Consider the following 27,724-nt stretch of genomic DNA (forward strand, 5'->3'; position numbering starts at 1 on the left):
TAGAATGACAAATTCTGTGGTGTATATTTTACCACAATAAAAAAAATTAGTTTTAATTGGCTACATACATACTATTTCATATTAAGTGGGGAAACCCAGAACAAAGCTATTATAGCAATGCACTCCTAACCATCGAAATTTCTATGACCTGTGTTTTTATTAATATCAGGAAGCAAGCATCATTTTATAAAGAGCACTGAACTTGCAGTTATTGTTCAGTTTTTACTGACTTCTGCTGTTGATTTCTGGCCAGCCTTTTACTGTTTCCTGTAATACTTGGTTACCAGACTTTTATCAGATTTTTTGAACAGGCGAGACATTTTATATGGGAAAGGAAGGTTATTTCCTTAATATAAGTGTTTCCTTCTGATATTATACCATTTGATGAAAACAAAATAATTAAACATTTAATCATATTCAATATCTGCAACCTGAAAAATAATCTCCACAAAAGCCTTAAGGATGATAAAGACTAAAAACAAACTTTAAAATGTGTTCTTCATGGCTATTTTTTATCATGAAAAATTATAGCCCTTCTAATCCTCTGAATTCTAAAATTTGAAGACAATGACTTTGATTCCAACCTCAATAATCCCCTTGCTCATCATTTTCCTTGATCCCTGTTCCCCAAATCCTTTAGGTAAAACCTCTCAGTAACAATGCCGAATTCTGTATACAAACATCTAATTTTCTTTGCTTCTGGGCCTCTGTGTGTTGCTAACAAATCACCTATAATAATGTCACACCATTACATATTTACTGTTTCCAAAGTGAACTTTTCTAGCAGGCTGTTTATCAATTTTTCTATCTGTCCTTAACGCCTGTGGTAGACATTAGGACTGTTCATACATATTGCAGTGCACCAGCAAATTACCCTTTTCCACCCTCTTTGAAATTAGGCCTGGCTGTTAAGACTTGCCTTGGCCAGTCAGATGTGAGTGGAAGCACATTTATCACTTCTGGGTTGAAAGTTTTAAGAGCTTACATGTGATTCACTATGTTGTGTCCCCTTCAATCTCCTCTCCCCCCAGTACTGCAATGATCAAAGAAGTACTGGTAGAGTCCCATTAGCCTCAGGCCCTGAGTGATTACTAGGAAGAGACTTCATGCTGACATTCACAGGACACGTGCTGTGAGCAAGAAACAATCTTGTACTAAGACACGGAGATTTTCAAGTTGTTACCACTGCACAGCCCAGAACCTAGCCTAGCCTGACTGACACACTTTCCCTTTTTCCTATTCCCTGAGGTAGCTATTCCCATCTTTTAAGACTTCAAGCATAAACTCTCCTAGTTTCCATCCTCATTACTCATAAACTTATCAGTAACAGGACTGTCCTTAGCTTCTTTACTCGTAATACCATGATTTATTCTTTACTGCTACTATGATAATATATTTAAATAAAATTTTTACCTTCCAAGTAGTTTTTGCTCTGTTGGGAGGTATAGTTCATACGATCTATGTTTAGATTGCTTGTCTTAATCTGGTTGCTAGAGAATAGAATAAAACACACACCAAACACATCAGCTATAATGGATTATTATTTAGTTTACCCCAAGAAAAAGAAAGGAAATAACATTTGCTAAACAATTATTATATACCATGTGCTGTTCTAGGGGATTAATGTACATTATTAATTTACATCTCACAACTTAAAATACTTAAAAGGAGTTATTATCCTCATTTTTCAATAGGAGATTAAGGCTGTGAAAGTCAAGTTAATTTGCCCAATAACTAAAATCCAAGCCTATCTGATTACGAAGTTCTGATCTTTCTAATACCCTAGGCTACCCCTTTCGAAGAAGCATTATGAAATTACCCTGCAAAGTAAAAAAACTTCCCAAGTCTTTATTACAGTGATTATTTCGGTAAAACATGAGCGGTCGCTTTTTGCAAATCTGGCTTTTCAATAATGAATGTAATAAAACACCAGCTAACATCAAATTAAGATGCTTTAGACTGATTAAGAGCGGAAATAGTGGCTAAATTGACCTAAGTGGTGGACATGTTTTAGAGGTTACACAAAGAACTGCAAATAGACTGCTAACAGTAATATAATAGATGATTTCAGAATTAATTAAGAATTAATTGAACACAAACTTAGTTATTTGGCTGTATTCTTTAATACTTGCTAAAGGAAAAATATCTCTTTCATGGAACTGGGTTGTGACAGAAGAAAATAACCCCAGTTCTGAGTTACAGATGTTAGAAATGGGATAATGAACATTAACTAGGTTGAAGAATTAAACAATTAGCTTAATGACTGAGATACACCAATTTAAATCTATGGTTTAAAACCTGTAGTATATATACATCAATAGTTTTTAGTGGCAACAATGATAATGTATTTTACTTTCTAAATTTCCCCAAAATAAACAGTTGTTATTTTTGGAATCAAGAAATAACTATTAAAAATAGAAACTTGATATATCAAATAACCTGCAATATCCCAGGATACTCTGAGCTCAAGCTCTTTCCCTTTCATTTAACTGACCCCAACCTTTGAAAGTTACTTCAAATAACTAAAAAGAGAGAATGGTGGGGGGAAATCATTCACATAACTTGTGTATTACCTGAAGGATGCGGTTTCTTTAACACCACTGATATCCATCACTGTACCATTTCCATCGATAACAGGTGACTCCAAATTAGCAGAGCCATTACTGATATGATCACTGCTTTCATATCCAGACTCTGTCCTTTGCATCTGCCAATTGTCACCATGAACTTTAGTTTCTTTGAGGGCTTTATTTTTCTCTGCTCCTTTTCCATTAAATTCAAGGGAACTCCTGCTTCCTGTTTCCTGCTTCATTTCATCTTCATATATAGTCATTAAACATTTTTGCTTTGGATTCTCTTTTGGACAACTGTTAAAACTCTGATCTTTGCTACATTTAGATTTGTTACTAATATTTGATTTATGTCTTGGACTATGCTGCCTTTTTTCACTTTCATTAAAAATACTATCGACATTTAACGTTTCTCTCATAGGTTTCCAACCTCGATTTCGGCTTTTAGTGCTGCCATTACAGCTGCTTCCTTTATCCCTAGAATCTTGGCTACTGTCTGTATCATATCCAGTACCACTGTCACTCTTAAATTTGCCAGTTATTTTCTCTCCTGAAGCAAGAATCTGGGATTTACTTGAACTTAATGTTTGTGCAGAAGCTCGACTCTGATGGGCAATTCGGTCATGCTTACACGGTCCTTTTCCTTGACTATGAAATAGATGTGGATTCCCATATTGTCTAAAGCCATTTGGGGCAGGAGGTGATCCAGACTTGAAATGTGGAAGGTCTTCATTAACCAAATCTTTAAAAATAAATAAAAATACAAATGAGCTACTCTTCAGAGCCACTTTTTAGTCACAAGCCAAATACCTTGTTTGAGAAGAAATGTTAAACAGTAATAAGTAAATCATAACATAAATGGTTATATAATGATTTTAAAAAATGATCTCTAAAGTAGATCATAAGATAATTACAGCAATTTTAAAAAACTATTCTATCTCATTCATAATTAATAAAAACCATAAAAATAAAAATATTTCCCACCTATTATATTGGTAAAGATTTAAAATTTATTAAACCAACTGCTGCTGGAAACAGACATCTAATCACTGTTGGTGGGCGTGCAGACTGTCAAGTATTTTAGGAGGACAACTGAGCCACACCTACCAAAGTTCAAAATAAATAAACATACCCTAAACCCAGCAATTATTCTGAAAGAATTTTATGCTAATGGCTGTATGCAAAAAGTACCTGTGAAAGGATTTCACTGCAGCAAGAATCTTAAATCAAGTTCTAAAGTCTAGCAATATCAGTTAAATTACACTATGTTCATAAAGAAAAGAGCATAAAACCATAAAAAGTAAGACGTGCTCATAATGAACTGGAAACTATTAACAGTGGAACAGAGTGAAGGTCAAGGGTTGCAGGAAAAGAAGTTCTTTTCACTTAACTTTATAACCTTCCTTATTATTTGAAAGTACCATATGGGTGAATTGAATTTATAGTTAAAAGTAAAGTTGAAACATAAAAAACACAAGTATTCCACGCTAGAATTGAATAAGAACTAGGAAAACTTTACAATTATAGGTTTAATAGGTATATTAAAGAAATCATACTAAGATACATAATATCTAAATAAATATATATAATATATAAAGAAATTATATTAAATTATATTAAATTATAAAACTTAGCTTTAAAATAAGATTTTAGCTGCCCCTTTTCCAATGAATGCTGTAAGTTCTTAAGTTACCTCTATGTCTGCCCAAATCTTTTCTTTGTCCCCTTTCCAAATCTTTCCTTTGTGAGGAAAGTAAGTTTTTCTGTTCAATGGCTTTTAGAGCACATTCTCTGGAAATGTCTTTTATTTTTTCCCTTTGATCATTGTGACTTGACTTAACTGTAAAAGAAACCATTCTTTAATAATGATACAGATCATTTTTCAAATTGCTCAATAAAAGTAAATTGAACTATATTAAAATTTAAGATGCTATATATTAACAAAATACAGATTAAACTATACAATGAAATCATTTTTATGCTTAACTAAAAACTCAATGTGATTTATGCTGACACTAGAGATGCAAGCTGTGTTTTAAAACTTCATGTATAGCTCTACAGCAAATGTAAAGGAAAACGAGAACTTTTCTTGAAATAATGAGAGCTAAAGGTAACTGAGTGGTTAGTATGTGTCAGGCGCTATTCTAAGTGTCTAAACTCATTTATCAATACTTCTCTGAGGTGGGTACAATTACTATCTTCATTTTGGATTAGGAAACAGAGGCATAGAGAAGTTAAGAACTCGCCCAAGTTCACATAGCTTGTACGTGTAGAACCAGGATTATTAACACAAATTGCCTGGCTCCAATGTTTGTGTTCTTAAACACATACAGTTTCTAGTAAAAGTAGGTATCTTTGAAAAATAGATAATGGCTTAATATAAGAGTATCAATAGGGTTTCCCCAGTGGTGCAGTGGTTGAGAGCCCGCCTGACGATGCAGGGGACACGAGTTCGTGCCCTGGTCCGGGAGGATCCCACATGCCGCCGAGCGGCTGGGCCTGTGAGCCATGGCCGCTGAACCTGCGTGTCCGGAACCTGTGCTCCGCAATGGGAGAGGCCACAACAGTGAGAGGCCCGCGTATTGCAAAAAAAAAAAAAAAAAAAAGAGTATCAATAATACATAAAATGGAAAAAGTTCCATTAAGAACTTTTAAAAGCATTTATCGTAAATGGTAATTGTTAATTCTGAATCTTATCACCCTTGATTAAATGGGTTACTTTTAGGGTTAGACATTATTTCATTAACATATTTAAAGTTCCTTACAAAATCATCCTCAACATCCACCCACTTAGAGTTTTGCATATTTCTAAACCATAACTGACATCATGCTATGATTGTTTCATGTTGGACCCTAATCACAGATCTTGGATTGTGAAAATTAAAGTTGTGGAATGATAATAACAAGAGACAGTTGAATAAAAATGAGGTTAAAAATAAACTACAACTATAGTAACTTCAAACTATTGTTGCATTCACTAATACTACATTTAATTTTGGCATATGAGCCAAACTATTAACTAAATGTTTTTCCTCTACAAGTTAACAATTAACTCCTTGAAGGAAAGGCCATATCATAGCTTTCTCTGGTGACAGTCCAGGTTGCCTCCACCCTATTATGTACAGCCTTGAGTGCATGGAGAAACTCAAACACTAGTCACATCAAACTGTTCAAATAAAACTATAGGTCTCGGAGAAATGCTTAAGTCAAAATACAAAATTTTGTTTCTACTTTTTATTTTCTCTTCATGGCCAAGGAAAGCTAGTTAAGGACTCTCCTCTTGGTCCTTACCAAGAATTACAGATTCAGTAAGTGAAGAAAGAGGGAAGCTTAACTATGAAGAGAGGGGGAAGCTTAACTATTCAAGGACAATGTAAAAATGACAATTTAAAGACATACCTGTTCCTCTACTGCCACTTGTTTGAATGTGGCTCCGATTAAATGATGAAATACTATCTGCTTGAAATTTTTGATTTTCTCTCTGTTTTGTCTGATCACCAAATCCATTTTCTTTTGAATTCTCCGGCTTATGAATTGAGGACTTTTCACATCCTTAAAAAGACCAACAAAACTGTATAATCCCCTTCCTCCTCTCCACCAGCAGAGGAGATATTTGAATCATCTTTTCAGACATTTTTAATAATATAGAGAAAATTACTTAAAAACTTAGAGGACTGACATCTTTTAAGGACTTCTACATGCTTTGTAAGGCATTCAAAAATGGCCTCGCTGCCCTGGACTTTTCCAGTGTACTAACTCACTTTAAATCTCAATATTTACTGCTAGTAAGAGCTACCAGCCAAGTATCCCCTCCTGTGTTTGTGTGACCATAGTTGTGGGTGGCTGCTGAAGGTGCTTCTGAGGCCACAGAGGAGGAAAGGTTTCTTTATAAAGACTAACTCTAAGTATTAGAATTTTCCTGAACTCTACTTTACTGAAACTAAATTTTGAAATTATCCTCAACATTCATTTCATATTCAGTATATTAGTATTCCTAGTGTGATTGTGATAAAAGAAAAACACTAAAAAGAACTTTTAAACAATTACCTATATTTTCTGCAACAGATTTATGATGTGACCAGTGGATGACCTGCTTGGGCGCATCTTCAGTGGAAACTGCTGTGCCATCTGGGTTTGCGTAAAACAAAAGCAGTGGTTGGAAGTGGCATCGGATACACTTGGAGACCACATCTTTCCATCTAGTTCCAACCTTAAAAAATTACAAATGAATAGAAACAAAACAAAACCTTGTAATCAATGTGTTACATGAAAAGGCAGAGACTAAATTACTTTGTATATTAAAAAATTTTAAAGACACTCAGACACTAGCAGTTCAACTGTTCATCATACTATATGATTAATTTTATTTTATTTAGTAACTAGTCTAGATAAAAATCATATAAACATTATCATTAAAAAACTGATGGGCAAGACTGTACACTTTCTATATCAAGATCTAGATTATCAAAATTTTAAAGGCTTTGTTCATACATGTTGACTGACTTTTGACAAAGACTTCAAGCAATTTAATGGGGAAATATAAGAGTCTATTCAACAAATGGTGCTGGAACAACTGGATGGCCGTATGATGACTGGATGGCAGTCGCTGCTGCTTCTACTTTCAGTGGATTCCAGAGACTGACGATCTACTATGTGACGTCAGGGCCAACATGGCAACTGATGCAGCAAATCCAGAACCACGACTTCCCACTCAGAGTAGAGGAGCAGGATGTTGGCACTCTGCCTGTGTCCTGTGCTTGGGAGAGTGGAATGAAACAGCATCCAGAAGCCCGTGCTTCAGCTCATATTAATGTGTAGATACCATTCTTGTAGCTGTTAACTGCGAGTTTAGCTTGATTTAAGAGTTTGGGGGGGACCATTTAACTTAATTTCTGCCAGTTTTGAGGTGTCTATGTAAATAGGGTTGGCACCGATGCAACGATGTGTAAGACTAGGTGATGGGGTCACACTTAACCGTGTTCCTATGGAAACTACTTGAACATTTGTTTTACATGGATTTTTATTCACTTTTCAAACATGCTACTAATGTGTGCCCCTCAACTGCTGAGCAAGCATTTGTAGCTTGTGCATTGGCAGAATGGGCCAGAAGCTTAGTGTTGTGACCTGTTTTAAAATAAATAAATAAAGTACCTTGAAATTAAAAAAAAAAAAAGATATTATGCCTAGCAAAGGAAGCCAAACACAGAGAATGTCTATTGTAAGAGACCATTCACATAAACTGTAGAATGAGATCAATGATTTCCTGGGACCCAGGGTTGAGGACAGTAAAGGGACGTGACAGGATTTTCTGGAGTGATGAAAATGTTCTATACAATGATTGTGGAAGTTAAACAGGCATGTATACAGTTGTCAAAATCCAAACTATACACTTAGAATGGGTACATTTTAATGTTTGTAAATTATACCTCTATAAAGTTCATTTAAAAACAAAACAAAACCAATGAAACAAAAAACAAAGCATTCTAGAATATTCGCTTTTTATTAGAGAAGGGGTTTTTAAAAAAATTTGAGGAGTTTGTTCAAATTACACATTTTTACTTTTTTTTTTCCGGTACACGGGCCTCTCACCGCTGCAGCCCCTCCCGCTGCAGAGCACAGGCTCCGGACGCGCAGGCCCAGCGGCCATGGCCCACGGGCCCAGCCCCTCCGCGGCACATGGGATCCTCCTGGACCGGGGCACAAACCCACGTCCCCTGCATCGGCAGGCAGACTCCCAACCACTGCGCCACCAGGGAAGCCCCAAATTACACATTTTTAGCTGTTTACCCTCTTTACCTGGGATTCTGAGATACCTGAAGAACTAGAGTAGTTTGAAAACAAAAGAAACCTGAAACTCAGAGAGTGACTATCCAGTTCTTCCTTCAAATTTTGACAATTTAAACTATGAGGATGCAAAATTGGAGTGCCAAAATGTTGCTGCATACTGACTCAAGATGGAACTTCTTAATAAACTGCCATATCAAAGTACTAAGTAATTCAAGCAAAGTGTGGACTTCAGAATATGAATTTCCAAATTTTTTCACTGGCTTTATTGAATTTAATAAAATAAAACCATCCAATTACACTGTACAAGTCAGTAAGTTCTGCTAAATGTCTACAATCATGTAATCCTCACTTCCAAAACTTTCCCTGTACCCCTTTGCAATGCCTGGCAACCAATGGTCTACTCTGTCACTTTGTTTTTTCCTTTTCTAGAATTTCACATAAGCGGAATCATATTATTTAGCTGTTTGTGTCTCACTTCTTTCATTTAGCGCAATGCTTTTGAGATTTTTCTACATTGTTGCATGTATCACTAATTCATTCCTTTTTATTGCTGATTATTATATTCCACTGTATGGTTGTACAACTTCTTTATATTCACCTGATGATAGACATTTGAGTTGTTTCCAGTTTTGGTTACTATGAGTAAAACTGCTATGAATATTGAAGTACAAATTATATATGGATACATGCTTTCACAGGAGTGGAACTGCTAGGTTGTATGATAAATATATGTTTAAATTTATAAGAAACTGATAAACTGTTTTCTAAAGTGATTGTTCAGTTTTGCGTTTCCATCAGCCTCACAAGAGTCCTTGTCAGCTCTTGGTATGGTCAGTCTTTTTGATTTTAGGCATTCTAGTAGGTGAGTAATGCAATCTCATTGTGAATCAAATTTGTACTTCCTTTGTGCCTAATGATGTACTGAATATCATTTCAAGGGCCATTCATGTATCTTCTTTGGTGAACTGTCCAAATCTTTTGCCCACTTTTTAATTGATTTGTCTTTTTATTATTGAGTTTAAGAGTTCTTGGGCTTCTCTTGTGGTGCAGTGGTTGGGAATCCACCTGCCAACGCAGAGGACACGGGTTCGAGCCCAGGTCCGGGAAGATTCCACATGCCGTGGAGCAACTAAGCCCATGCGCCACAAATACTGAGCCTGCGCTTTAGAGCCCGTGAGCCACAACTACTGAGCCCACGTGCCACAACTAATGAATCCTGTGTGCCTAGAGCCCATGCTCTGCAACAAGAGAAGCCACCGCAATGAGAAACCTGCGCACCGCAATGAGGAGTGGCCCCTACCCGCTGCAACTAGAGAATGCCCGCGCGCAGTAACGAAGACCCAACACAGCCAAAAATAACTAAATTAAATACATAAATTTAAAAAAAGAGTTCTTTATATATTCTGAATATAGCCTTTATTAGATATATGCTTGACAAATATTTTCTCCCAGTCTATGGTTTGTCTTTTCATTCTCCTAACAGTACCTTACTGAAGAGCAAAAGTTTTGACAAAGTCCAATTTATCAGCTAGTTTTATGGTCCATGTTTACTGACTGTTATCTAATAAATCTCTCTATAGCCAAGCAGCAGTTTTAACCTTCTTATCTGATATGTCTACTTCTGTCATTTTTGGTCTTTTTTTTTCCTAAGGCAATTTAATATCAGATCTGGCCTGGAACTGACCTCCGAGATCAGTTATTAGTATGAACCCTCGTTTTTGAGGTGCTGAAGTTTCTGAGAGAAAAGAAGGTGTGCTCCATTTCCCTACTCTGCCTGCTCACCCCATTTCATGTGATTTGAAGAAATGAAATGGCAGAGAAGGTCTGTTGTTACTGATATTCCTTCAGGGCATGGGTCATGTCTTCCTACTTTTTTGTATATTCGGTCATTTTTTAGTGAATGCTACTTTGAAATGGCATATTGAAATTTCACTGAATTTTACATTTTTGGCTATTGAACTATTTTGTTTTCCTTTTAAATTGTTGACATGTAGTTATGTGTTATGTCATATGGTATCATCTTGGTCCTTTGAAGGCATCATTTTAAGCTTTTTATGTCAGGTCCAGAGCAATCTTCAGTCTAGGAATAATTTAGCCCCACCACTAAGGTGATATTTTTCTGAGGAGTCAACTTGATGTCCTGGGTACCCACTCTTGCTAGTACGGATGCAAACTATTCTAGCCCCATATGAGTTTAGGGAATTGTTTTCCAGTGGTCCCTTCTGCCACCTTGTGCTCATTTACCCTACACATGGTGGATCACTATTCAGCCAAAGATTAAAGGGGATCCCTCTGCCAATCTCCAGGACTTTCCCTCTGTGCAGCTTTCTTTCTGGTAATCTGTCCAGCAAATTTTAGCCATCTTGGCCTCCTTGAACTCTAATTTCGGTTTCTTCAACTCAGTGAGACTACTAGGCTTTGTTTGGGTTCTCCCTCGCTGCACTGCAATCCAGAAACTACCTCTAGGCAGTAGGCAGGGATCATTGTAGGGTTCATCTTGTTGGTTTCCCTTTTTTCTGTTTAACTGCCTGTCGTCCGGTGTCTAAAGTAGTTGCTTCATCTATTTGGTTTTCTAATTTTTAATACTGGAGGGCTTTAAATGATGCTATTATAATTAAATTCACTTATTTCTATTTTATATACTTACATATAATAATTATTTTATATAATTATTTCATTATTATATCATTTATTCCTAAAAAGTAAAAATCACAATAAATATTTCAGTTACTAAAGCGTCACTTACCTCTTTCACATTTGCATCATCAAAAAATACCCATTTGGAACTCTTGGTATGAAAAGCAAAGGCACAATAATGTCGGCTAGTGTAGCAAATCACGCCAACAAGGTGAAGTTCACTATTTTTGGCATTTTCATCAGTAACCCTATAAAAAAGCTGTTTAAAAATAATGTATATTTAATACTGTATCTTTTTTAAAATGAGGAACAATTATTTGATGAGTCATGCATTTGGTTCTCTATGAAAAATATTTCTCATGCATACTGCCCCAAACTAATATTATATTAGTACTAAAGACACCACATTGCCCTGTTAACAGAATTACTACTTTCAATTAGTCCACAAGAAACATTAAGTCCAATAAAATGTATTTACTACAACTTAGTTTAGTAGCACAGTATCTCTAACACAGAATTGACACTTTACATACATAAACTCAAAATGTGAGGTAAATTACACATTTCCTGATAATTCATGATTGAATCACATATTTTAACATACATTAAACATACTACCTCAAGATAACTATTTAAAAGTTTAATTGTAATATAAACCAATTCAAAATATATTAAGATGGTAAAAAGCATATTAAGAGATAAGAGCTGTAGATGAATTTTAAATCTTAAATTTTTCTAGCTTAATATTTATATTTATAATCATTATCAAACACACACATGCACACACGCATACAGTATCATATCATCATCACTCTATAGTGATACAGGGATAGAGCACATGATGGTTTAGTTTGTAACTGAAAGACATTCCTAGTCTAAGCAAGAAAGGCATTCCAGTTAGCCTGATTTGATTAACTTTATCAGAGTTACATCTGCAAATTATTTCCTTTAGAAAGAAAATTTAGTTCTGAAAAACAAAGTGCCTTATAATATATGAAGATGTTTTAGAGGAATTTAAAAATAAAAAGGAAGAGAATGAAAAGAGTTGATATACCCCGGGAAGATAAAGATGTGTCGCGAGATTCCGAACAACATCCTCGGTCAAGTCAGAATGCTCAGAGTCCCAGACTAAACCAATTGTAACAATCTCTGGGCAATTCATTAAAACACGCCGAATTTTTATTTTTTGGCCACAGTTACTCTAAAGAAAAACACAAAAGACAACTTTTGAAATTATCAAAACAGATATACCACAGGTAATGCCTTATACAGTTTGTATTATGCAACAACATTCTTAACATGTATCAGAAATTTACTTCTTCAGCATATTAAAACAGACTTCTAGCAAAGTATTTGTCTTAATTATTGATTAAACATAAAGTTTACTTTAAATCAAAGTACTTTTCTTTGGTATTTTTGTAAATCTGTTAAAACAAGAATTCAACCTAAAAAAAATAGCAGATATAAAGCCCTTGAAGCCATTAATAATGTTACATGAGGGAAGAATAATACCATCTGTAATGTTTATTTAAAGAAAAACAAAACAGAAATTCTCTTTAGTCAAATGATAGACTTCAGAACTTAATCAACATATGCTACCTTAAATCCTTCACAGTGTTACAAGTTTTTAAAGAAATAAGAGCTCATATGGTATAAAGAGTTACCTAAGAAAACACTGAAAAAATAAATTCTTCAAATTAATTCCAGATATAATTAATATTTGCATGGTAATTTCTGAATGTCTGTTTTCAAATTTACAAATACAGAAGCACACTAATGTTCTCCAAATTCTACTTACAGGACATTTCCTATAGTCATCAGTTGTATTTGCTGCTTGCAGCAATTCTGCAAACATTTCAGGCTTAGAGCGTTCATGCCTTTCCATCATTCTTTCAACTTCATTGCTACAAAAGAAAGAAGCAGTCCCAAATCTGGCCTATGAACTTAAAAAATATCCAGTAAATTTGCATCAAAAATACTAGTTATCAATATAGGTATGATCATTTTTTCTGTCTTAAAACACAATTTTGTTTGAAAAATTAACCATGAAGTAAATTTCCATGAAATGAAAAATTATGATATTTGGCAGGTTATGATGAAAAAAGGTCAAGAACAGAATAAAATAACATGAAATCATACCATTGTTTGGAATTAGATGAATGAGGAAAGATGTTCCATCTGAAGGTAATTCTAAGATAACAGTTTCTTTTACGTTATTACTGAACAAACAGGGACTTGAGTTTAAACTTTTGCATAACAAGAACAAGAAACTTTAGGAAAGGCTCCCTCTCTGGCCTAAAGTTCCCATAAACAAAGTTATTTTCAGCTAAGAGAAGGGCCTTTTGCTGATTAATGCAGAAGTCACAACCAAAGCTACTTAAATGAGGCTTGTGCCTTTTGTTCCTATTATGACTACTAACCATTTCATTAGAGTCTAGGCACGGTATCAGTGCCATTTTGTATCCAACTTCTCCTAGAGTCAAATTTTTACATATCAAGGTATTAAGTATCTTTAAACAACTATTTAAACATTTCCAAAAAGATATATAATGTAAGCTCAATACGCCTACTAGTTTCCATTCGTAGTGCTCTGGTTTTACTTAATAGTAATTTTAACTGTCCTAGAGCTGGATATATTTTACAGTTCAACGGTAAGTAATATACAATATTCAATAACAACTAAAAGTACAAATTCTTCTAAAGCACTTCACAAGTAGACTAGAAAGCACTAAATCTGACAGTCTCATTCAAAATGCAGATAATGGTTTTTTACAAAATTGACAGCATCAGAGTAGTGGTTAACCAGATACATTTTGAATTTGAAATGAACCCAGACCTGGATTTCAATCTTAATTCATCCATTTACCAGGTTAATCATATTAAGCCTATTTCTTGATCAACAAAAGTTTTTGTTAAGATTAAAAGCAACAATTTATGTAAAGCCTGGAACATAGTAAGCATTGAATAACGGGTATTCAATACTTATCACCAATAAAAAGAGAGAGATTATAATTAGAATTCAAATTCTGGGCTTTAGCAATTCATGGCATGGACCAGAGAGAGACTGATGGAACTCTAATTCTTATTACCTGATACTGTCTCAGAGCACTGTCATTTTACACAAGAGTTTCAAAGTAGACTTAGTTTTATAGCTTTTAATTTGTGGTCTATCCTGATTCAAACACCACCCTACTCTTCAAACAAAGTGAATGAAACTGACTACAAATGACTGAAGTTTAAAGAATGTTCCTCTAAATCGATGTTTCCCAACTCTGTATATATCCAAATTACCAACTTGCTATATTCAATGATCTTTAAGAAATAATGTGCTATATCCAAAATAAATCAAGGAAGTTTAATAATACAATGAAATGGATGAGCACCTAATATTCACTTTGTGCAATGATAAAAATATTGGTAGCATTTAGCAACTAACTGCTGTACTGATGCATTCTGATTAATAATTATTGACCCATGTTTTGTCTTTTGTACTAAAGTATCTGCAAACATTTATGATCTCATTCAATGTTTATCATACATCAAATATTTACACTCTCAAATACCTGTTGCCATGTTCAAACAACTCTTACTATGTAAAGTCTAGAGATCATTTTTGGATCCCTAAGCTGATGTTTCATGGCTAGGGAGGGAGGGGACAGACAAGCATGGCAAATTTTTATTTCAGGTGAATGTTATGGCCTTATATGCAATAAACCTAACAGAGGATTATTTTCACTTTTTTCTTTCTTGTCTGCTTACCCTAGCTTCCATCACTATGCAGGGACATGGTGGAGCCGACAGGAGACATGGCCACTACAAAGGTAACACCTTAGCAAAAATGAAGAAATCATGTACAATTCCATTTACCCTTGAACTTGTCATTTTAAGCTCTCCTTCACGGTTTCAAAAACTTGCTATAAATATAAATAAATATACATTTTGACTAATATTCTGTACATTTCACTGAGTGACATCTATATTTGGTTAAGTCAGAAACAACGGAGATAGACATCACTTAGTACCCCTGATGGTAGCACATTTGTTAATCTCAGAGAGTAGATATTCATATATGCTACAGTTTCATAAAATAAAGGCTCAGTGTGATCACATACATGACTAACATCTTTGGTAAGTATGCTTTAGTGGGTTCTTACCATAGGGCCGTTGTAGAAATGTACCGCACAAATTCTGTAAAGGGTAGAGGATCTGATGATGCTCCACAGCTACGACACACACACTGCAGGTAAAAATATATGTCTAATTTATCAATCATAAAACATAAATATAGTCTCTAATAAAACAGTTAAGCCATCTCACCTGTTCATACAGAGTCATAGCAAACTTCTGGTGAGTGATACAAGATTTAGAGGTACACATGTCTGCATCTCTGCTGGGCACTATGTGAAAATGAATCCTCTCCAATATATTTTCCTAATTAAAAAATTAAAAGACAAATGAGTTGCAAATCTTGCATAGGACACTTCAAAATACAACTCTTTTTAACTTTACAAATTGAAAAATCTAAGTATTTTCCAAAGTGTCAAACTTGGAAGTGCCACATACATTGTCAGCTTTTCAGCTTCCCTCTTTAACCGAGCCTTCAAATGTTGCTCAATTATTCACCTCTTGCAGCATTCGATTTTAAAAACACTTTAGCAAAACATTATAATGTAACATGATTTTAATAAAGATTTAAAAAATCAATTCATGGTGGCTGACATCTAGAATTTAATATTAGAAAACAAGATTTCCTATGTTCCCAGCATTCCTACATTGAGAAAAAGCAATTAATTAAAAAAAATCCTACTTGGATCATTTGGATAGTCTGTATAACTTAAATCAAAACATCAATGATAAAGGCTTATAATACCTGCACTAACAACCCGAATGCAAGTAATCTGCTCTTCAACAAACTTCTTATGAAAGTGTGGATTTGTAATATAGATCAATAAGGGGTATTAATTTCTTTAACAAATTATCCTTTTTACCAAAACTTAACCAATGGATTATTTTAATTAGTTAACTTCCCCCTCCTCTGCCCCAGGACATTTATAACTATTCAATTATTCAAGCCTGGATTTCTAGATATCCCATGAATAATCATATCATGGATTAGTATACTTCACTTAAGTGAAAGTAAGACTATAAAGTTCAGTATTGTACAAAATATATCCCTTTATATTTTAAGCAGTGGAGCAATTATAAACATGAGAAGTATGAAAAGCATATTTCATGACTGTGTGTGTTGTTTTTGTCATATTTTAGTCAACATGGCAAGTGTGATAAGCATTCGAGATGTTCATTTAAAAAAAACACAAACGCCAAGTGAATTCTATAAAGAGTAATAAATTCTTCAAAAATTTGGAGAACGGATTGGGATGCTTTGATGATGCATTATCTAGTAGATGTGACTTATGTTGAACTTTAACAAATAATAGATTAGGAAAGTTTTGAATATTTCAGGAACTTGAGCAAAGGCTATAAAACAGGAATTTAAAAGACATGTTTGAGGAATGGACTGAAACTATCTCACCAGAAGGGAAAATTCAGGAAGGAAGCAAAGAGATAAACTGGAGTTTGAATTTAAAGAGCCTTAAATGTCAGAAGAGTCAGATGTGAATCACAGAAATATATGAAGTGCAAGCATTTATCTGAAAAAAATTATATTAATATGGTGGCTGTTAAAAAAGACTCTTAGGATATAGGTTAAAAGGACGCTAGTAAGGAGGCTTAAATAATGCTGAGAGTAGACGCCCGAGCTAAACAGAAATGGTGACAGGGAAATAACATGGCGAGGCAAACCTTAAAAGGGTTTCTGATGAAAGAATTTACAGAATTTGCTGAAGAGATATAAAACTAAGAGAAGAAATAGCTATCTTAAATATAGGTGACATCTATTTTATTGAAATGATTAAACATCAACATGCATATTTAAGAAGGTATATAAGGTACATCCCTGATCAAAGGAATGCTCTACTTATCAATATGGTGGTAACACAGTCTCAGAACATCAACCTCAGTGAGTGATTCTCAACCTGGAGTAAGGTGTATATCAGAATTGTTGCCCCTGACAGCTGCCCATCAAGATCCTGTGCTCTTCAAAGACAATCATTGCATGTAATGAGAAATGTTACTGGGAGAGTGTGTTGCATATGTAAATCCCATGGAACAGAACGACTTAAGTGCTATGATTTATACATAATAAGCCTTTTTGCTCCAATAACTAAATTTTAAAGTATTTTAGTAGCCTAACTGAAAAATTAGAGCAGCACAAATAATCAAAAGCAAAAGTACACAAAACACATGTGGACTTAAACTGAGCTTTGAAGGGTAGGTAAGACAGGGATCTACTGAGCAGTTCTGATACTTTTCTACTGCTATAAATTTATGTTTCATTTGTCTCAAAAGGTGCATAATTTAAGGAATGCAAACTGCCATTCTAACTTAAGGATTATCAGAAATACTTACAAAGCACTCTGCAGCATCATCCATAAGGCCAAGCTGAAATCGCTGCTCATCTTTGAAACTTTCTGCAAGAGCATGCCTTATGTTATCCGAAGGAAGTGCTTTTTCTCGACTGTGTTGAAACTGTGCAAATATCGTCTGGGAATCAACAAATACATCAACCAGTAAGTTTAACACCAACAACTAAAAAACACTTGAGCAATTTCATTTCAACAGCGAAACTCGAAACTCTATACTCAAACTAACAGTCTTTTGCTTTAAAATTCCATACAAAAAATTAATTATTTCTATGAGTAATATGTAGAAATGGTTGCCCAAGTCTCTAAATCAAATGTTAGTGCATAAGAATTAAACATGTAAAGTTCTCAGATACCATCCTCAGAGATTCTGATTGAGATGAGGCCCATTTTTAAATTGTTCCCTAGCTGACTATGATCTAAGTTATTTAGAAAGAGCTTTGAGATAAGTTGCTTTAAATCTTAAAGTGTACTGCAGGAATTAAAATTATGTTATACAAAAATAAACATCATATAATCAAATAAAACAGTAGGAACTCACTAGACTTGAAACAGTGGGAACATCATTCAAGAACATTAAATTATAGGTGTTAATCTGGTCTTCTATTTTCTTTATTGAATTTAAGCAAGAAAAACTTTTTAATAAGTTCCAGTTTTATGACAATCATCTTAGGTGAGTGAAAGTAGGGAAAAAATAAAGTTTGCTGTGTGATAAACCACCAAATAAGGATTGATCATATTAAGTTCTATATTAATTAGCTCAAGAGGTATGTCATCTCAAAAAAAAATTGCATTTAAGATGAACATATGGTAGGAAATATTTCAAGAATCTGTTCCACTGATACAAGAAAATTTAATTTACAAATAAGAAATTAAAAAAGAAAGATGCCAAGTGATTAGATATTCAGAACCAAAAGTTTTAGCTGCAATTACAAATGATAAAAAATGAAAAATATTTTCAAAAGTCATTTCTTATTTAGGTAGTCAACTTTTCCAGGTAATGTTTAAGATATTAATCCTACACATTTAACATCTATTTTTTTGATTGTCTAGTATATGTGAGGCATTGTTCTACACCAGAAAACAAAGACCCTGCCCTCATGGAGCATACATTCTAGTTGTAGTAATGAGGAGAGGGCAAATAAGTAATTATATGTCAGAATGTAATAAGTACAATAGAGAAAAACAAAGAAATACAATACAAGAGAGAAAGATAAAGTAGTGCAATAGGGATAGGCATGCTGGGGGTAGGAGAGAGGAAGGGAGCTTACCTATTACCAAGGGTAGTCAGGGAAGGGTCTCACTGATGGAAAAATAACATTTAAGGAGAGGCATAAAGGAAATAAGGGTGTTAGCCACAGGAACATCTGGAAGAAAATCATTCTAGACAAAAAGAATAATAATGAAAACACTCAGAGATGAAAGCCAGCTCTGAGAAACTGCAAGGACAGTGCAGTGTGTGTGTGTGCGCGCGTGCGTGCGCGCACGCACAGGTGTTTTGAGGCAGGGGACGCAAGCAGGGGAAAGAGGCAAGTGATGTGTAAGCCTGTGGGAAGACCCGAGCTAGAAAATTTAACTAGTTTTTACAACTGGACAAAACATTCAAAATTTACTGCAGAGTAAATAAAATGCAATACTGTAATCTGATCTAAGTTCATTCTTCATCAACCCTATTTTTACCATATAAAAAAGAGAATATAAAATCGCCTCCTGATTGGGATTGACATGTATACACTGATGTGTATAAAATTGATGACTAATAAGAACCTGCTGTATAAAAAAATAAATTAAATTAAATTTAAAAACTTTAAAAAATAAAATAAAATTGCCTCCTTTGGTGACTTATTCAAACAGCCTTTTTAGGAATGTAAGTCAAAATAAAGCATGAAAACCACCTTTTATTTTCCTGTATTATGTATATGTGTGTGTACTAAGAATATTCAAGAATGTAAAAGACTGAAATATTTATTTCTGAAAACATATTAATCAAATCTTAAATTCTTGGGCAAAAATTTCAACGACATAAATGAGTTACTAATATATACTGGACTCCCTGTTTCTGCCTTTGTCCCTAATCTATATATTCTCATCCAAGCAGCCAAAGAGATCTAGTCCAAATATTATACTTACTTAACACAGGTTATATCACTCCTCCACTCAAAACAATCCCACGACTTCCTAAATCACTCAGGAGAAAAAGTCAAGGTCCTCACAAAGGTCTAGAAAGCCCTACACAATCTGGACTCCTGTTCCAGTTATCTACTGCTGCATAACAAAACCACCCCAAATCTTAGGTCCTAAAAATAACATTTATTTTGGTCACAAGTTTGCAGTTTGAGTGAGGACAGCTCAACTCTGCCCCACTTGCAGTCATCTGTAATAGTCTGAATGCTGGAACTTGGGAGTCATCTGAAGGTCACTCACAAGTGTCTAGAGGTTGATGCTGGTTGTTGGTGCTGCCTGTTGGCCAGGAACTTGGCCGTAGCTATGACCAACTTGGCTTCCTCATAGCATGGCAACTCACTTCCAAGGATGAGCACCCCAACAGACAGAGCCAGGTGGAAGCTTTATCACTTTTTCTAATCTACCCTAATTTCATTTCTGCCACATTCTATATGATGGAAATGAAACATTAGGGGCAACCCATATTCAAGGAATTAGACTCCACCTTTCAACAGAAGAGTGCAAAAGAATCTGCAGACATTTTTGAAGTCACCACAACTCACCTTATCTCTGAGCTCATCTCCTATCACTGTCCCCCTTGCTCACAAAGCTTCTGCCACCAGTCAGGTTTCCTTGAATATGTCACGCACACTCCCACCTCAGGGCCTTTGCAGTTGCTGTGTCCCTGCTTGCCTGGAAGGCTCTAGTCCACTCCATCACCTTTTCCAAGTTGTGATTTAAATGTCATTCTCTCAGTGAGGCTTTCCTTGCTACTCGACACTCTCTAGTACCTATCCCTGATTTATATTTCCTCCTTTGCAATTATTATTACCTAACATACTTTATATTTTGTTTATTTATTTTCTTCTCCCTTACAAGAATATAAGCTACATGAGAACAGGGATTTTTATTAGTTCCGTTCACTGCTGTATCCTTAGTAACTACAGCAGTGCCCAGAATTCAGTAGTAACTCAAAAAACATCTGTTAAATGATTATTTCAAAATAATGAAAAATATAATGTTCCTAACACAGAAAAATGGATCCATAAACCTGAATAAGTCATACTTTAAGAATTTCTCTTCAAAACTGTAAGTCACTTGACAATAACTTTAATTACAAATAAACTAACCAAATATGTCAAACAAACCAAACTATCAAATAAAATTAAATCTTTTGAGAAACAATAGTAATTTTTCAGAACTATTAAAAGGTTACCTTCAATGCACAAAATATGCAGGCATCTCTCTGACAAACATGTCCACTCAGAACCCGCAAGCTTCTTCGGAATATATCTAATTGCCATAAAACCTAAAAAATAGTGAGATGTGAAGAAAGAAAGAAACACAGTAATATTTTTCTCACTGGGATGAAAGACAGATTTAAATATTTTTTAAATTGTGGGAGGCTAATAGCTTCTTTTAATCTCTTGTACATAATCAGATATATACTACTAAAAATAATAAGTATAAAACTGCTATATACATGTAGTTCATATACAAAAGATGGATTTAGAAAATATTACTATGGATTCACATGTAAAAACCATGACAGGCACAGAACAAGAAAAAAATAACTCCTCAGTTAAGGAATTTATATGAACAGGAAACAAGGGATACTGAAAGCAGGACTTGGCAGAGACTTGAGAGAGGAAGTGATTATAATACTTGGAATGAACTGAAATTTAGGAAGGAAATATAATTGCAGTTAAAAGTCAGGGTGTACCAAATAAGGGTCAGTATGTAGTGGCAAGAAAAAAGGGCAGAGGCCTGTGTGGTCATTGTATATTGAGTGAAGAAGGGGGCATCTGTGTAGTCATGGGGGTACAGCATTATATGAAGCAGCAGTTAAAAAATAACCTGAATATATTTGCTGTAATTATCCAATCATCATTTACTACTAAAAAAACAAAAACAAAATAAAAAAGACTGTAGTTGTTTAAATAAATCAGTCTAATACTTAAAATCATTCTAGAAAAACCTGATATTTATACAATGGGGATAACTGTGTCAGCTTCATAGACTGCTTGTAAGGATTAAATATATGTATGTAATATGTGAAGTGTTTAGAGCAGTGCCCAGTACACAAGTGGCATGCATTGAATGCAACCTGCTATTTGTTGCTGTAAATACTATTACAACAAACAATTAAGATATTTCCTCAAATAATAAAACCAAGAAAATCCGTTCACCATCTCACATTTCTCCCAACCAAAAAAAAAAAAAGTTAATAAAAACAAATAATTTTAAAAGTTTCCTATTTTTTAATAACTCAGTAACTGAAAGCCACTTGAGAATTTCTGATAGTTGCTTTTTCTTAAAGCATAACTAATAGGATTCATTTAGTTATCACAAATAACTCAGTGTTTTGCAAAGCACTTGAAAATGTTTAATAACGTTCTTGTATATCATATTCTATCATACCATAAAATATACATTAAAATTCATTCATTTGTCAAGATGAAGGTCACGACAGCACAGCTGTGAGAAGTGCACAGCACTGTAGTTAGTGATACACCCTCTGAAGACAGGCTGCCTGGGTTCTAATTCTGGCTTTACTGTTTACAGCTCTTGGGCTGACTTGAGCAAAATATTTCCTGAAACTTAGTTTCCTCATCACTGAAAGGAACATAAAAGTAGTACCTATCTCTTAGGATCACTGTAAGAACTAGATTAGATAAAACACAGTGTACCAATGCACAGTAAGAGCACAATAAATGTTAGCTATTAAATATTTTAACTTTGCTTTTAACTTACAGAACTCAAAACCACACCAGTTATGTCATACCTACTTAACTGTACCACTTTCTCATCAAATAAAAGTTCAAACTATTCAGCCAAAAGAGAAAACTCTATAATCTGCTTATAAGGCTTACGAATTACGTCTTTCAAATGTAATGTTTTCTAGGGTTATGAAAATGTTTAACTTACACTGGATCTAAACTACAGAAAAAAATATTTCATGTGACTTCTCTGTATACTACTCAATATAAAAGTTTAAAAGTGATTTTCACAAATCCATACCAAAAATTATCTGCATTATAGTTAACCTTTATCCTATTTCATTTAAAAATGATTATATTCTACCACCTGTTTTAAGTTAAAGCCTAAGCTAGTTGTTGGACTAATTAGTTTTTAGCAATATAATTTTATAATATAAACATTTTTCTTTTGCATTATTTCCATGTTTCATTTTAACATGGTACCTAACAAAATTAGTGTAGTTATTTTGAATGTTTATGCATGTTTCTTATTTAGTTATTCCCCAAAGATTAATACATATATGCATATGCATTTAATAAAGGAATATAAACCTTTCATCATATTCCTGACCTCAAAATAATATAAAAAATAAAAAAAAATTAAGAGGAAATGGCATATAAGTTCATTTTTCTTACTTATATTACATCCAAAACATTTTAATAATGTCCATTTTTAGTAATTTCTTACAAAACGTATTTCACAATTTATTTCTCAGCAGTTTAAAAAGTACTCATCAAACTGCGTATTAGCATTTATATTCTGAATTTTTAAAAATGAAGTCAGGCTTTTTCTGACAGAAGTCTACTTGAATAGCTGTTTTGTCAGTGAGGACTGGCTTTCTAAATTAGTTTATACACTAGACATTTTAACATCAGGGGCCAGCAGATTCCCTGGGTTGAAGGGATGGAGCTGGGAGTTCAGGGAAGCCAAAGCAGCTAGAGTTGGTGGGACACAGTGCCGCAGTGGGGAGAGCTGCACACAGTTAACACCAGAGCTCGCAAGGGGGCCTCTCGAGTATTCAGGTAAGCACTGTGAGGAAACTACCTGAGACCAGGAAAGAAAATCCCAAAAGATTAGATGTAATGCCCAAAGCACATATCAGTTCAGGGCAGTGCCTGTTCTCAACAGCCAAAGTGGAAAACATCATAATTCACAGAGCGTCAGTTAAAGAAAGAACTGTCCCTCCCCACTAGCAGAGAAATTAACCCCAGAATAAACACAGTTCTGGTACTGCCTACAAAGCTTAAACATAAAATGATCAAACTGTTTCTAAATAAACTAATCCTATCCCAGAACAATGTTCAAGAATATTTTTAGGAATATAAAAATACCCATCACCCAACAAAGTAAAACTTAAAATGTCGTCTGACATCCAATCAAAAATTACCAGGCATGGGCTTCCCTGGTGGTGCCATGGTTAAGAATCTGTCTGCCAACACAGGGGACACGGGTTTGAGCCCAGTCCAGGAAGATCCCACATGCCACGGAGCAACTAAGCCCGTGCACCACAACTACTGAGCCTGCACTCTGGAGCCCATAAGGCACAACTACTGATGCCCACATGGCACAACTACTGAAGCCCGCGTGCCTAGAGCCTGGCTCCACAACGAGAAGCCACCAGAATGAGAAGCCTGTGCATCGCAATGAAGAGTAGCCACCGCTCACCTCAACTAGAGAAAGCCCACATGCAGCGACTAAGACCCAATGAAGCCAAAAATAAATAAATAAATTTTTAAAAATTACCAGGCATTATAAGAAACAAGAAAATATATTCCAAACCTAGAAAAAAAAAAAAAGAACAGAATTTGCACAGACAGACTTAGTAGACAAGTACATTAAAACAATTATTATACCTGTATTCATATATTCAAGAGGTCAGAGAAAAGACTGGACATGTTAAGTATAGACACGTGATTTTTGAAAGACACAGAGCAAACTTCTAAAGGTGAAAATTACAATGTCTGAGATTTAAAAATACACTGGTGATATTACTAGCAGATTAAATAAACACTGCAAAAGAAAAAAATTAATGAACTTGAAGACACAGCAATAGAATCCTATAAAATGAAAGAGAGAAAAACAAAAGAATGAGAAAGACAATGAAGAGCACATCAGTGAACTGTGGGACCTAAAGCAACCAACTGAATATGTATCAATAACTGGAATCCCCCAAAGGAGGGGAGGGATAGAAGATTTTGAAGAAATAATGGTCAAAGAGTTTCCACATTTTAAAAAAATTTTTTATTTTATTTATTTTATTTTGGCTGTGTTGGGTCTTCACTGCTGAGTGCCGGCTTTCCCCAGTTGCGGCAAGTGGGGGCCACTCTTTGTTGCAGTGCGCGGACTTCAGTACTTGTGGCACACAGGCTCCACAGTTGTGGCTCACGGGCTCTAGAGCACAGGCTCAGTAGTTGTGATGCATGGGCCTAGTTGCTCTGCGGCATGTGGGATCTTCCCGGACCAGGGCTCGAACCCGTGTCCCCTGCATTAGCAGGCGGATTCTTAACCACTGCGTCACCAGTGAAGCCCATCCACATTTGATTAAAATTATAAAGCCATGGGTCTAAGATGCTCAATGAACCCAAACACAAGAAGCATGTAGAAAACTATAGCAAGGCACATCATAACCAAATTGCTTTAAACCAGTTAAAAAAAGAAAATCTTAAAAGCAGCCAGAAAAAAGGGGGCACATTACAAACACAAGAACAAAGATAAGAATGACAATAGTTTTCCAGGAGAAGTAATACAAGCCAGAAGACAGATGAGCAAAATCTTTAAAATACTAAAAGAAAAACTGTCAACTTAAACTTCTTTAATGAAGGAAAATATTTTTCAATAACAAAAGTCATCCTTCAAGCAGAAGAAATGATACCAGAGGGAAAGCTGGATCCACACAAAGGAGTGATGAGCACCATAACTGGTAGCTACGTAGATAAGTAGAAATAACCTTCATGGCAAAGGTCAGTGGACTGTTCATTTTTTTTCTAAATATATCAACATAGGAATACTTCTCCATTTTCTTTACCACGTAAGTGTCCTTGCTCAGAGTTTTCTTTTGTTATAATAAGCTTTTCATCTCCCTAAACTATACACAGTATTTTGGGAGCCAAAAAAAGGGACAGACACAGAGGGAAATACATAAATGTAAAAAAAAGAACTGGAAAAGGGTTAACAGGAAAAGATTTGAAATGACAGAAGCTCTTTCTCAGAGCCTGATTCAATAAAAGCATATAATACCATGTCTTTTGGAGTCTGGTATTTCTCTATATCAGGTGTCATTCAATAAATATTTTCCTGCCCTTGTCACAGCACTTAATGCCAAAGGGATCCTTCAGCCAGGGCAGAAAAGTGACTGTCATTTAAAGGTCCCAACATAAACTAGAATTAATGCTTTTCTAATACCAATTGCTTCTGTTTCCCTGAGTGAGTTATAAAACTTTCAAGTTTGACATATGTCCTGGACAGCAGACAATTAAGAACACAAGTCTGAGTCAGATGTCTGAGCACCTGACACATTCTAGATGTGTTCATTTATCAAATGAGTTAATTAAGCAATATTTCTCTTTCTACTCTCAGTTTTCAGGAGGAAAAAAAAAGCAATAGAAAGAAAACACGTGAAAAGCTATTTATTTTCAATAAAATCTTTTAAGGTATATTCTAGCGTCAATAGAGTAACATTCCAATATTCTAAATCTTCCTCATCCTTAGTACTATACAATCAACAGTCAGACGGATATAGGCCCCTAAAAAATCTGAAAATGTTAAATAAAAACTATCATACATAAGAAAAGATATTTATGTAAGGCAGAAAGTTGGATTAATACATATTTGCTAATTAAAAGAATTTCAACAAGGACTGAAGCAAAATGAATTAACCGTTAATTTAACTACAACACTGGTGTCCAAATTATGATTCTACAGAGGGGATTTAAGGTCACGGTGTGGTGGGGGGTGGGGCGGGGAAGGAATTTGAGTACTGAGATTAAAAACTCTGCATTCTTGGGCTTCGCTGGTGGCACCGTGGTTGAGAGTACGCCTGCCGACACAGGGTACGCGGGTTCGTGCCCCGGTTTGGGAAGATCCCACATGCCACAGAGCGGCTGGGCCCGTGAGCCATGGCCACTGAGCCTGCGCGTCCGGAGCCTGTGCTCCGCAACGGGAGAGGCCACAACAGTGAGAGGCCCACGTACCGCAAAAACAAAACAAAAAACTCTGCATTCTCATTTCAATCCACACAGCTTCTTTTTATGCTGTCTATGGGGATCCTACTGGTTTTCTTAAACAAAAAAAAAAGGGGGGAGAGAGGGGTTGACTAGCTAATTCAAAAAAATAATTTTATGTATTTTAGAAACATTCTTAATTTACTAAGTAAACATTTTAAGCCACAATATATTTTTATATCCTAGCAATGTATCATTCTGTTGAAAACAACATTTCCATTTATTATAAAAACCAAAATGCCCAGTCAAAATATTTTGCTACTATTAAAAGTGATATTAAAAAGTCATTCTAGTCAATAATAACTTTATTCTTAATTTACAAGTTAAAGAAGGATTAAGCAAAGAATTTCCTGAAAGGCACTTTTTAAAATTTAACAAGAAAAAAAAAAATTTAACAAGAAATTATGGTCTTACCTGTACAGCACTATTAAGAAAGCAGCTGTTTTGTCCTGGTTCATTCAACAAGCCTTTGGTAGGGGCTAGGGACAGCATACTCCCAGGTTGATAAGCTTTTCCAAGATTGCCACCAGGTTTCCGTAAGAATTTTACCCATGCCATTTTCAAGCAACTTTGTTTGCATTAAAGCTAAGAATTATATACTTATGTGACACTTCTGATGACAAAATGGATGGTTTCTTGAATGATCCACTTAAATTCGCTGCAGTCTATTACCATAACATAAGTTTCCAAGTCCATATCTTTCCTGATGCTGTAGTTTTGAGGACTTTGTCAAGTAAAAAAAGGATACATTAAGCATTGAAATTCTGAAAACTAAAAAAGAAAGCTATTTTAAAAAAGGTATTAAAGATTTTTAAATCTTTGTGTTAAATTTTATAAGAGTACAGTTTAAGGTGAAAAAGATTTTTTAAAACTGCTAAAGTAACATTGATGAACAAATCATATTCTTTAAAGCACAAATCATTTGTCTTGATGGTTTTAAAAACAGATGATACAAAAAGATGTAGAGTTAGCATTTGGTATGATTCATTTGGTCATTTGTTTTCCTTGTGTTTCTTTAATAAGAAAGAAGTCTTTCTCTTTCCCAGGTGAAGTTATTAAAGGTGACTTCATATTTCATATCAATGTGACCTCAAAGCAAACCTAT

The 27,724-nt window shown here is 34.8% G+C and overlaps 1 protein-coding gene across 1 annotated transcript in view; it reads right to left on the bottom strand.

Annotated features, from left to right (window-relative positions):
• Positions 1 to 27,724, bottom strand: part of USP53 (ubiquitin specific peptidase 53) — a 64,871-nt gene that overhangs the window by 17,302 nt on the left and 19,845 nt on the right. Inside the window, exons 2-14 of the mRNA XM_032633203.1 lie at positions 27,034 to 27,720; positions 20,856 to 20,948; positions 17,463 to 17,597; positions 15,312 to 15,425; positions 15,149 to 15,231; positions 12,793 to 12,898; positions 12,049 to 12,195; positions 11,104 to 11,253; positions 6,618 to 6,780; positions 5,970 to 6,122; positions 4,264 to 4,410; positions 2,574 to 3,312; positions 1,414 to 1,490 (exon numbers count right to left, since the gene is read on the bottom strand). Of these exons, the coding sequence (XP_032489094.1) occupies positions 1,414 to 1,490; positions 2,574 to 3,312; positions 4,264 to 4,410; positions 5,970 to 6,122; positions 6,618 to 6,780; positions 11,104 to 11,253; positions 12,049 to 12,195; positions 12,793 to 12,898; positions 15,149 to 15,231; positions 15,312 to 15,425; positions 17,463 to 17,597; positions 20,856 to 20,948; positions 27,034 to 27,177 (2,251 nt within the window). The 5' untranslated portion in view covers positions 27,178 to 27,720. The remainder of the gene's footprint in view (positions 1 to 1,413; positions 1,491 to 2,573; positions 3,313 to 4,263; positions 4,411 to 5,969; positions 6,123 to 6,617; positions 6,781 to 11,103; positions 11,254 to 12,048; positions 12,196 to 12,792; positions 12,899 to 15,148; positions 15,232 to 15,311; positions 15,426 to 17,462; positions 17,598 to 20,855; positions 20,949 to 27,033; positions 27,721 to 27,724) is intronic.

Source organism: Phocoena sinus, chromosome 5, assembly GCF_008692025.1.
Source record: "Phocoena sinus isolate mPhoSin1 chromosome 5, mPhoSin1.pri, whole genome shotgun sequence".
Taxonomy (NCBI): Eukaryota; Metazoa; Chordata; class Mammalia; order Artiodactyla; family Phocoenidae; genus Phocoena; species Phocoena sinus.